At 33.5% G+C, this 12,392-nt stretch overlaps 2 protein-coding genes across 3 annotated transcripts; both read right to left on the bottom strand.

The window, feature by feature from the left end:
- Positions 1 to 2,404: 2,404 nt before the first annotated feature.
- LOC139868975 (F-box/kelch-repeat protein At3g06240-like) lies at positions 2,405 to 3,022 on the bottom strand. The gene has a single exon (XM_071857310.1). The coding sequence runs from the start codon at positions 3,020 to 3,022 to the stop codon at positions 2,405 to 2,407; it is 618 nt and encodes a 205-aa protein (XP_071713411.1).
- Positions 3,023 to 3,806: 784 nt separating this feature from the next.
- On the bottom strand, positions 3,807 to 12,180 carry LOC139866412 (crossover junction endonuclease MUS81). 2 transcript variants are annotated; one of them, XM_071854646.1, is made up of 15 exons: positions 11,745 to 12,180; positions 9,883 to 9,965; positions 9,704 to 9,782; positions 9,532 to 9,618; positions 9,316 to 9,444; positions 8,617 to 8,851; positions 7,988 to 8,195; positions 7,810 to 7,901; positions 7,166 to 7,311; positions 6,938 to 6,995; positions 5,906 to 6,064; positions 5,725 to 5,804; positions 5,374 to 5,611; positions 5,183 to 5,269; positions 3,807 to 4,214 (listed from the first exon to the last, which is right to left on the bottom strand). In XM_071854646.1, exons 1-15 carry the CDS (start codon positions 11,906 to 11,908, stop codon positions 4,110 to 4,112), a joined length of 1,950 nt encoding a protein of 649 aa, XP_071710747.1. In that variant the 5' UTR covers positions 11,909 to 12,180; the 3' UTR covers positions 3,807 to 4,109. The 2 variants fall into 2 exon arrangements, with proteins under 2 accessions (XP_071710747.1, XP_071710748.1); XM_071854647.1 differs by having other exon boundaries at positions 7,810 to 7,898.
- Between the last annotated feature and the right edge of the window lie 212 nt (positions 12,181 to 12,392).

Below are 12,392 nucleotides of genomic sequence, written 5' to 3'. Positions count from 1 at the left end.
GATCACGCGTATAGTAACTTGTTTGGTAATCAGAGCAAAATGTCTAGGTATAGTCAATCCCCGGTTGTTGGTGAAGTGCTTGGACAACCAAACTAGCCTTGTATTTTGAGATGGATCCATTTAGGTTACGCTTTGGCGAAAGACCCATTTATTGCCGAAGAGATTGTGGGACATGTGGGGAACAGGATCCTAAGTTCTGTTCTTAAGCAAGGCATTAAACTCCCGGTCAGAACTTTCCAAGTCCACGGGTAAACAGTTTAGCTGCCACATAAGCAACACCGGCCTTGGAAAAGTCGGTCTGTTGACATGAAAAAATCAGCATTGAGAAGGCTGGTTATACTACTTCTGTAAATCTTTCCTATGATTTACTATTTTTGAAAATTTTATCCTAAAAAACGACTATTTCAAAAAATAAGTCTTCTTTCTTACCGTCATGTAGCTAAGAAAAACGACCAGAGAAATGCTGGTAAAAAGTGTGAATTAATTTGTAAGATTACGCTATCAAGCTTGTAAGCGTAATCTATATCTACGTCAGTCAACAAACTATTTATCAAAGAAGTAGTTATACAAAAACTGTACAAGTAGTTAGTTATGGTCTTACGGACACATTGATTATTCAATTGAAACATATTGGCAATTTATGATCAGTTCGAAATTAAGTTCATCAGGCACAAATATAAAAAATAAAAAAAAAAGAATCGTAATTATAGAAGGAACACATGTCAAGAATAAAGGCATCAATAAAAAAAAAGAAAAAGAAAAAAAAAAGAAAAAGAAAAGGCAGCAATAATAATAGCAGGGTTTTCAACTTGGACTTACATATTACCTTGTCCAAATGATCATGCCAAACAGTTTATCAAACAGATAGCTAGGACCTCAATGTCTTAGGGTGCGTTTGATAAAACTAAATGGTTAATCGTTGAATGATTCATAATATGAATAATTCAAAAGTTCTGAATAAGTATTGTTCTGAATGATAATAAGTTGTCTAATAATCATTATTAATAAGCAATGTTAATTATGCAAAATTACCTTATTAACCTTTATATGTATAATAAATAGAATATACTTGTTTAATAAGTGTTTTTGGTATAATTTAAAGAGTATATTACATAAAATTTATGTGTTTAATGGTTAAGAGACCATCTCAGCTCTGAATAGTTCAACACTGAATATCTGAACCATTTCAGCATCATCTGTCATTCAGATGTCAGAAACAAACGCAATGAATGTCGAATGATTCAGCATTCAGCGCTGAACCATTCCATTAAGAGGTAAACAAACAAACCCTTACTACAGTAACATACAGAGGCATATAAAAAATATAATATATATTATATTATTTATTGTATGAATATAGAATATAGAATACTATTAATATTAAGGGTTACAATATTAAATAAGAAACCCTGTATTTTATTAACGGCAATATCGATATCGAATGCTCTCATTTGTCACTCACACACGCGTTAGGAGGAAACCCAAGCCGTGACGATGTTGGCAGTACCATCGAAGGTTGGGAAAACCCCCTAGAGACCTTCTCAAAACGCATTGATGTTGGCAGTACCATCAAATGTTGGAAACTCCCTGCTTGGAGTGAGAGTCGAACATGAATTGTCAGTACCCGAATTTAGATCCCATCCGAAACGAAAGACCTTGTGTGTTTGATAAGAAAGCATGATTAATCACCGAATAGTTTATAATTTGAATGATTCAAATGTTATTATGAAGTTGATTTAAAATGAGAAGAACTTGTTTGATAATCATTTTTAATAAACAAAGTGTAAGTATGAATTAAAATTATTGTAACCTTTTGCATCAATAAAATAATAGTATATGGAGTAGTTGTTTAATAAATATTTTTGATATAATTCAAAGAAGATATTACATGATGCCTGAAACATCATATGTCATACAAAAGTAAACAAACAAATTTGTTGATTACTTAATAGTTAAAACATTCAAAGTTGAACTATTTAATTATAAGGTAATCAAACGCATTCATAGATACTCATAAAAGACAAAGATAGAAAATTTAAAAATAGTTTGAAGCACACCCTGGCAAATTCAAAAATAGTTTGGAGCAAACCCTTTCTAGAACATATAGATCTAAGAGATAATCATAATGTTAATCAAGTAGCTAGGATCATACAATTTTAATTAAGCTGGCTAGAAACATATTAGATGTTGATTGAGATCGAACTCTCTACATATTTATGTTTCCGAACCTTTCCAATTCCAATCCGTTAACCTCGTGAATCGCTTCGTATGAATCTTTCAACAAGTCGTAGAATATAAGCTTGTTTGGCCATTGGGACATAACAAGTTTTCCCTCATCCAATATACATACTACTTGGAACTTGTTTCTAATACTCTGAAGTTATGTTAAATGTGTTACTTTCGACTAAGATTTCACACCACCTATTTCTTTCATCACCCATAACTCGTAATCAGGTCTTTTATAGGAAACAAAACAAAGACGTCCATTTAATGTACCCAAAGGAATAGATTCGGTTAATATACAATTAGGTGGGACTCGTATCTTCGAAAATACCATCTCTTTAACATCAAGAGCGAGTAACAAAAGCCTACTGCTGTTCTTGTCACATATAATCCAATACAAAAACCCTTTTACGAATATACCTCTATTACATTCAAAACGAAATGTATGGTGTCTGATAGACGGTATTATTGTGGTCCATGACCCGTGTTTAAGACTGAAGACTTCACAACAACGTGTGTTATAGTCCACAACTCTTAATCTAACAATCTCTAAATCATCTAGAGTTGTGCCATAACGGAAACCATATACATCATAGACACTGGATCTGATGGAGCTAGAAGCTGGGTAATGATCAGGAACGGTCTTTAACACTCGGGTGTATGGATTGTATATTAATATCATGTTATCACATGCGCGTAATCCTTTTAGGAGTAAAATCCCAGATATTGTGGCAAGAACGCTGAACGATCTACCGTTTTCAAATAATAATTCATTAGGAGGAGAATGAAGCTTGACCATCATGTTGTTTTGACCTAGTAAAGCGGTGTTTATGGCGTAAAAGGGATAGACATGGAGAAAGATCAATCGGCGCATGAATTTGGGATTTGATATCAAAAGGTTCCATTTTCTCGATACGCATTTTAATCGTAACAACGATTTCATAGGTATTCGAATAAGTATGTTGTGAAAAATGTCTTCAGGTAGTTCATTCATGTCTGCCCTGGAACAGAGCTTCTTCTTTGCCATCGAACTTACAAAGAAGTGATTGAAGAGACAGTGAAGTTGATTAATGAAGGCTTAAACGTGATAATGAGTTTAATAAAATCTCATTCTAATATGTCTTCTGTATAAGCAATAATAATTATAATTAAACATATGATTTAATGGATTTTGCTAAGTTTATTAAATATACATCCGGTATATATCTAAAAGTTTAATTTATACGCTTCAAACATTAGAAAGATGAGATTTGATAACAAACATGACAAAATCTAAGACCTAATTTTACATATATTAATTATTTATACTAAAATTGAAACTCATTGTGCTAAAAAAGAGGTACAAGTCTATCTTTTCTATATTTACTTTATCTTTTATGTGATCATTTATTTTTTTATTTATATAACAATGTAAAAGCCCTGATCTTATTTGTGAGTAGGGTTGTGTCAGTTTCTACTAGGGTAGAGCCGTTATAAAAATAAAAAAAAAAAAAAAAAAAAAAAAAAAAAAAAAAAAAAACTACTAGGGTAGAATTGAAAATACACCTGAGAGGCAACCCGACCTGAACAAGTAATCACTTTGAAATTATTTACATTAACTATAAATCCCTCCAGCCAGCTCATATTAATGAATAAGCTCTAAGTACACACCAAATGTTTTGACCAAATAATCCCTCCAGCCAGCTCATATTAATGAATAAGCTCCAAGTACACACCAAATGTTTTGACCAAATAATCCCTTCAGTCAATTAAGTTCATTAAGTCACAAGTAAACATGCCATTTAGTGTACCTTGTTTTGAACAAGCTAAGGTTGATTGATAGTCAACTTTTAGATCGTGCAATGAATGCATCTATCAACATTATATGTACAATGAACAAGTATGTGTCAACCACCCCAAATGAACTGAAAAATGTTTCTACTAGCGACTCCGCTGATCTCGTTGTTACTCTCTTTCTTAAGGAGTTCCTCTTGCGCACATGTGTCGCCATCCTTAAAACCAAATTGGTCAAACTTTAGTCAAATTCACAACAAAGTAGACAATTGTGATCCATTTACTTAGAAATGATATCTTAAAGGCTACATGCTATATCTAACCAATCGTCGGATGAATCAAATAAAAAAAGACAAAATGAAAAGCTTAGGCCCATATGGTTGAAAGAAGGTTTTTGAAAGGAATGGAATGTGTCAAGGAATTGGACATAATAAATTCCTTAGAATGTGAAAAAAAATGTGTTTTTTTATTGACATGGGAGGAAATTGAATTGAATTTTATAAAATAACTAAAAAGTTATACAAAAAATTTTAGAGTTTCCAATTTTCGTTTTCATTTTCAAACTCGCGTTTCCAATTGAAGTTTTCAGATGCACGAATCAAAAACGCGCGTCAAATGACGCGCAGCGAAGACGCGCGGTAAAAACTCGCTTCAAAATGCGCTGACTGAGAAAACGCACGTCGAAACTCGCATTAAAAACACGAGTCGAAATGTACGTAAAAAATTAAATGTAAATATTTGAGGATGTTTTGATTTTTCATAAATTCAATGTTGCAAGGAATTCAAATCCATCAACATCTTGAAAATTTCAACCAAACGGAGCGGTCTAAGGAACTCAATTCCAATTCCATCGAATTCCCTTAGAATTCCGTGAACCAAACGGGGCCTTAGAAGGACATTGGTCTAAAGCCCTCCCTGCGTATCTTAAGGATGAATAAAACCACCAAAATTATGTTTTACGAACAGAAACTATGACTTTTACTATTGCAATTCTGTTTTTTTACGGACTATTCATATAGACTTAGTTATGAACAATAATGTTTCTGGCCGAACCAATCGGGTCCGTTGGATTCAAACCAAAAGAAACCCATTTTTTATTACTACAAAATATAGAAGTTGATAATTTATTAATAAAAGTAGGAAGCAAACTGAAGCCAAAATATTAACAAAAGTAAAGAAAACTTACAAGATGAGAGTAGGCACGAGCAAGTAATAAAACAGTTGGGTATAAATCCAATACAGCAATCGCAACATCCTCAGTCACCTGTGGAACCTGCATCATGAATTTATTTAAATGAGACAAGATATAAACCAACTACTCACATATTAAGGAAAAAAAAAAAAAAACGCTATGTAGATATAATTAATGTCTCGTACCTGTAAGAGTTGGGTAGCAAATACATCACTAACTGTCATCTTATCTAACTCTTGGCACCTCTCGATAAAATGATCAAACGGAGGGCAAACCGATAAATCTTGACGTTCGGCCTCGTTGCAAAGTGATGTATAGTATTTTGTTATGGATTGAGTAAGATGACCATATCTTCGTAGTGTATCGCCTAACCCGCTTGTTCTCTGCACATCGAACCCTTCTAGAATCTCTGTTGTCATACAACTACACATGCACATAGATAGATGTATTTATTTGTAAATTATTAGTAGCTTTTAAAGAGAGAAATAGTTACCACACAAAAAAAAAATCATCGGAAAATATGGATTCATACTTACGCTGTTTTAATACTTTCAGCACTATCGCAAGCATTAGGATCACCTTCCACTACGTATATCAACCTTTTAAGGCCAGACCTCTTGATAAGAAGAAGAAAAAAAACAAGATGATGTTTATGAGTAAATCGATATATATTCACATATCTATGAGAAGGGTAAAAAGGTAATTAAGAAACCTCACCAGGATCCGCACTTTCTGCTCCCTGTAACGATTATCCCTAATGGAAGATCGCAAATCATCAACATTTTTCCTCTCTACTATAAAATCAAGAACATATTCGCTACCCAGATGCTTATGTCGAGCTATCCAAATGGCATCTCCAACAGGTAACCGTCGCACCTACAAAGATTTTTAAAATATTGATTTTGATGTCTTATCTTGATCTTAATAAATAAGGTTAAAAAGGAAGAGAAAGACAGTTGCAATTAGAGACGGCAATTCTAATCCATTTGCCTATGAAAGAGTCATATCAGGTACGGCCGTACGGGTCATGATTATATCCTAAAAGAAAAAACCACACTGGCCAAATATGACAATCACAAGCAAAAATAGGTCAAATGGGTCGAGGATGTTCTTAGTCGACCAAAGTTCGTTTTCATATGAAACTTACTAAAAAAATTATTCAAAAAGTGCAAATATGGGAAAACAGATATGGAGTAAATGTGAAGCAACAGATGGGACATTATATAGCAGAAAAAACATGGACAAAAAGTGTTTTGTTTTGACCTGTTACCCAACCCGCCTATTTTGCCACCTCGAGTCACAACAGATGAGTGTGTCTGTAGACTTGGTCAGTGTCCATCTGCTTGAAGATATCTGATTTCTAGATTTTGGTTCATCAATTTACATTAAAGTAGAACTTGCGGGCATAGCCCAACGGTTCTCTCCCCATGTACTTTGTGTCATGGGATAGGGAGAGGTCATGGGTTCGATCCTTAGGGATGACATGATTTTCTTTAAACCAATTGAACACCAATAATGGTGGTATATATTGATCCTATAGGGAGGTTTTACCGGATTCGTTCACGGACCCCTACCCGGAACCACTGCCCGAATGGATGTGTTCCCGGGTACCGTCGATCGGGTTCGGGTTTCCGCCCGAACGTGTGTGTTACGTGCAAATGATGAGGGTCGTTGAAAGAAATGATCTACTGATGCCAAAAAAATCGCCGTTCAAAAAAAAAAAAATTTTACATTAAAGTATAAGTTCACCTCTATTGGTATTTTAAAATGGAGTTGAACGTGCTCAAGAAGTTTTCTAGACTTGGACCTGCAAATCAAAAAGCGTATAATACTAGATCAGTTATGATTCAACACTATTGTGCACGATTATTCATGAATTGCATTAATGACAAAAAAATAAATAAATAAATAAAAAACTCGTGTTAGTTGGATTTCAACCCTAAAGTTTTTTTTAGCAGAAACTCCGAAAATACTTACGCCTTGGTAAATCTCTCCCGATCATCCAATACTAGAACAACTTCATACGTATCCTCGAATTGGTCTCCAAGTGTCAAAGGTGGCATTGAACAAACATTCGATTTACCTTCTATATCATTCCTACCTCGCTTACGTTTATTGTGATCCTACAACACCATGCACGAGTATAAAAACAAAAATGAAGACTGGATTATTTTTTTACATACAATGAATGGCAAATAAATTGAAGTGATCAATGCATAAAATAGGAACAAGCTAATCAAACTTCCAAAAACAATGCTGTACATCCCTTTCTCCCTTATATAGAATTTACTCATAATAGCAGTAACTTTATAAATTGAACATTTGAACTTGACAATGTGGCACCAGTAACCCGTATTTATGTTACGTTACCATCCACGTGCAGGATAATAACCAAAAGAAAATATTCTGCATTAGATTTTATAGCAATAAACAAAGGAACCCATGTATATAAAATACCTTAAGTTTTATATAATAGCACACATGGCATATAATTCAGATTATCTGGTTAAATATTGCTAATTGAGGAAGAGCATATAAAACTATATTGTTATAAAAAGGAAAAGAAGAAAGTAATTGTTCTTTTAAGTGTAAATAATAGTATGTTTGGTCTGAAAACTCACACTCGATGAACAAGCTCTCAGTGATGAACTTGGAATTTCGGATACCCGTTCGGAAGCTAAAGTCGTCATTTCATGTCTAAAAGAAACTTCTGCTGCATATTAAAGGAGTACCAACAAGTTAAGGAGTCATGGTTTTAAAAGGTATACGTTTATAATTTCCATACATGTATATTATTACCATCGTTTTTAAGTGTAAAAGAACTTGATGCATGATGTTTGACTTCGGGAACATTCTGAGACTTCAAAGGCGAATTGTAAACCACAACTTCCCTAAGACGACATAAAACAGAGAGCCAAAGTGAAGAAACTTCCTCATCCGGTGACGTTTCTTTAACCTCAGCAAAAGCCCGAATAACTTGTTCTTTGGCATAACCCATGCGCACAAGCTGCAAAAAATAAAGTGCAGGCCAATATATTTTGTAAATGTTAAACTACAATAGAACCAGAATGAGCAATCAAAGAGAAGGGGTTACAACATTCAGGGTTGCATAGAAAGAGGAACCTTAATAGTAGACGATCAAGGTTGCAAAATGAGTGTGTTGGGTAAATGGTCAAAACGGTGGTTCACTTGACCCAAAACTCTACTTCAGTTCAGATATTACTTCATTTTTTTAAAAGATAACTAATTTTTATAATAGGATAAAATAGAATAGGATGTTTTGTGAATTACAAAACACTTTAGGCGACTATTAACCCATTCGACTGATGTCCTTTAAAACTTTTTCAATAGTAAAAATAAATGCATAACCCGTATCGAACCCTTTATAGACAAATGGTGGATATTATCAGCTACACTATATAGTATACCTTATCAAGAGTCTCAGGAGGAATATCAACTGATTTTTTCTGTCGTTTTGACGGAACATGCTTAGGTGGCACATCTTTAATCACCATAGCATGAGTGTTCACTGAATCTTTAATGTTGTTCTGGTTTATATCCACGGTTGTGGTAATAGTACCAACACCCTCTGTAGAATAAGGCAAACCAGATCTTGATAGACAAACACGAGCAGCTTCTTTTCCTTGCTCCGTCAGCATGTACCTGATATGAAAACAATTCAAAACTAATACTACTAGTAACTAGTGCCGATAAATAAACTTGATATTGAAAAAAATTCAATATCTGTATTAAATTTGATATGATAAAAAAATCCAAGGCAAACATGCTCTCTCCGTGTGAAAATAAAACAAAGGGGGACGGAGTGATGTCAAAACAGACACCATAGTACTTGTGTAAACATGATATTTTGGGTGAATTGAACCACTTACACCCAAATTTTCAAATTTATTAAAATACAGTGTGATGACTAAGGTAGTAAGGTTACACACTTAGTATTATTTCGATACTAAACTACTGCATCAAAGAATAAATTTAAAAGTTTCATGCCTTTAGTACACTTCCAACCAATTAAAGATAACACACATTCCGATTCAACCCATTTATAACTAAAAAGGTCAAAACTTTCCACTATAGAAAACATAAAGCATAAGAGAAAATGCAATTACTTTGCAGGGCAGCTAGATTTTACAGCCAGCCCTTTGTCTATCAATGTTTTCATGCAACTCCATCCGCTATACCAATCCCTAGCCGAGTTAACTCCAAACTGACCTGCTTTCCCTTTTCCTAATTCAGGCCTGAAAGCAAACAAACAAGATCAGGAAAGTAATAAATACACCACTATTTACTTCAGGTAAACCAAGTCTAAAAGGATCAACACATACATTATAGGTGAGCGAGACAGCCCACTTGCTTCAGCAGCATCAATTAGCTCTTGTTTACGCATAAACTCAGTTTCATTGGCAGTTCCTCTAACATACAACAATATTCCCATATACATTGAAGTTCTGAATAAACCAAGGTTACACAAAAAAATAAAAAAAATGTCATGTTTACCTGTAGAGGGTGATCAATAAAGCATACGCTACAGAGTTCTTTTGAGGCATATACGGCTTGCTTCTCTTATTTTTCTCACCTAAAATGTTATAAACAAATACAGATTGAAAATACTGAAAGAAATGGATAACTATTGTGCAAGATAACTAAACATATAATAAAATCCACAGAGGAATTACCCATTTGTATCATCTCTTCATTTTCAGCAGCTGCATCAATAAAGAAATCTTTCATGAATTTCAAAGTCCATTTTCCAACACCCCTGATAGATGTAAAAAATGTTACTAACTCGCAGTTAATCAGTTACACTATTTTAATGATCATGCAACCAGGCCATTATATGTACATATTATAAACCAACACAAACACTTAACAAATGGATTTTCTTGTTCTTGTTCTTGTTTTTGTTCGTTCTTTAAGAAGATAAGCTTGTTTGTTCAGTCATTCATTAGTGTAAACAAAACAGCTGGAGTGAGTCTAGGATCAAAACTCAAAGGAGTCCCGTAATATAAAACGGTGGAGAATCTTAATGGCCCATACTATAGAACCATAGATCCTAAAAACATACAGGGTCCTATAATAATATTTAGTGACGTTCTATACAAATTAGGGGTACTTTGTAAAAAATTATGATAAAGGTATAAATTTTGTGCAACATCACTTTCCATGGATAGCTGAACAAGTAATGGAACAGGAAGTTTCTTTGCAATCACCGGACATGAAGAAGAGCATAGAGATTTTCTGTAGGCTTAAAACGCAACTAAATAACTCAGGTTGCAACAAAAGGCTCAGGTTGTATATATATTTTTATATTCTTATTCATTTATTTATTTTTTAGTTTTATATATTTGTCGTATGCCTTTTTGCCTACTTGCTTTCTTGTTTCATATATGCTTTTTTTTTTTTTTACTTATACTTATTGTAGCATATCCCAACATGTTGTATGCATTACACTATACTTATTTACATGCTTTATTGCATTATACCGTTATATGTTTGTATTATAATATATCGCATTAAATTACACGTATTTACATGCTACATGTTTTTATGCTTACATAGTATACTTATTTGTTTTATATTGCATATTATACCTACATGCTTCATACCTACATGTTAACATATACATATTATACTTGCATGGTTTGTTATACTTGCATATTTGACACTTACTTATTTTACTTATATGTTCTATTACTTTACTTTGTTACATGCTATATTTATGTATACATTTCCCATGGTAAGGTTTCTATATTATCTTTTCTACCTGCATTTAGCTCCTTCACTTAACGGAATTTATGGTTCTTTCTGGCCGGAGGTCCTTAGGAAGCAGCCTCTCTGCCCTCTAGTATAGGGAGGGACGACTTCTTCTACCCGCGGACCGATAGGTATCCTTGGGTGGAGGAATGACTTCCCTTTTACTCTAGGGTAGAGGAAAGGCTGTCTACATCTAACCTCCCCATACTCCACTTTGGTGGAATTGGGTATTGTTGTTGTTGTTGTTTGTAAAAAATTACATAATTAGTGGTGTCACGGACTGCTTACTACATAGAATCACCACTGAAACAGCATAACATTCAAAATATCCACTACTTTATTCGTGTTCATTTCATTTAAATATAAGTATATTATCAACACCACCTTGATGAACAGATCACTGAACGTTCAGAACGTAAATTTGTGCTCATGTTTATCTGTTTACCCAAAAAAAACACACAAGTGATATTCCAGCCAGACGGATTGCTGAATGTTTGAGTGCCTTATATCCATCGAAATAAGCATTATATCGTATCGTATTATATTATACAAATAAATATAAATAACACAATTGCCATAGGATTAAGCATTTAGTTAACGATAGTTAAATTGTTAGTATTTGTAGCAAATCTAACACCTTCGTTGCAGTCAATCAATCAAGCTAGTCAACATAGAACTAATTACAAACGGAACTTCATACAGTAAAAGTACTTCAAAATATATAAATTAAATTAAATTTAAAATTTAAAATACATTATATAAGGTGGTTGAAAAGAATGGTTACTTGACATTGGAGAAATCTTTGAGGGTTTTAATAGGAGATTTAGAGCGACAGACATTCAAGCACGCTTTCGAAATCATCTTAGCGTTGTATTCCGTCATATCCGTCTGTTTACTCAACATGAACGCCACAAGGTCTGCATTTTCAGGACACACGACTTTATCCATTGTTGATCAATTTAGGGTTTTGAAATTAGGGGTTTCGAAATGATGATCTGCGGTGAAATGTGAGACGCGTAGAACGTGATTTGGATGTTTTGCGGAGAGGCAAAATCGAGGGTTTTTGATTGCGGATTATGATTGATGGGGGAGACAAAGGATTAAACTACTCCCGCGTGTGACTCTATCACTTGTTTTAAAAATAAAAATGGTACTTATATTTGAAAAAGTGAAACACAGATTAAGATGTGAAATTACATTTAATCATAACTAACTATTCTTTTTTTTTTTAAATAAACTTTAAATAGAAATTCATAAAAAAATAAAACCTCTAAAAACGAAAAACTAAACAAAACGATCAATTCAATGAAAGATCACCACTATACAACATGACAAAATAAACTACAGAAAATGATCAAAGGTAGAAGGTAATCAAAGCGAAAAATTAGAAACCATCTAAAACAATACAACAAATATTGAAAATAACCTTTTG

This window comes from Rutidosis leptorrhynchoides, chromosome 9, assembly GCF_046630445.1.
Source record: "Rutidosis leptorrhynchoides isolate AG116_Rl617_1_P2 chromosome 9, CSIRO_AGI_Rlap_v1, whole genome shotgun sequence".
Taxonomy (NCBI): Eukaryota; Viridiplantae; Streptophyta; class Magnoliopsida; order Asterales; family Asteraceae; genus Rutidosis; species Rutidosis leptorrhynchoides.
The sequence above is the reverse complement of the archived record's forward strand: the minus strand, read 5'-3'. Positions and strand labels throughout refer to the sequence as shown.

Coding starts and splice junctions, on each gene's coding strand:
- LOC139866412 (XM_071854646.1), bottom strand. CDS start 11,908: ATGGATAAAGTCGTGTGTCCTGAAAATGCAGACCTTGTGGCGTTCATG. Junction 7,312..7,809: donor TGAGAGCTTGTTCATCGAGT/GTGAGTTTTCAG, acceptor ATGGTGTTGTAG/GATCACAATAAACGTAAGCG. Junction 6,996..7,165: donor CGGGAGAGATTTACCAAGGC/GTAAGTATTTTC, acceptor TTTGATTTGCAG/GTCCAAGTCTAGAAAACTTC.
- LOC139868975 (XM_071857310.1), bottom strand. CDS start 3,022: ATGGTCAAGCTTCATTCTCCTCCTAATGAATTATTATTTGAAAACGGT.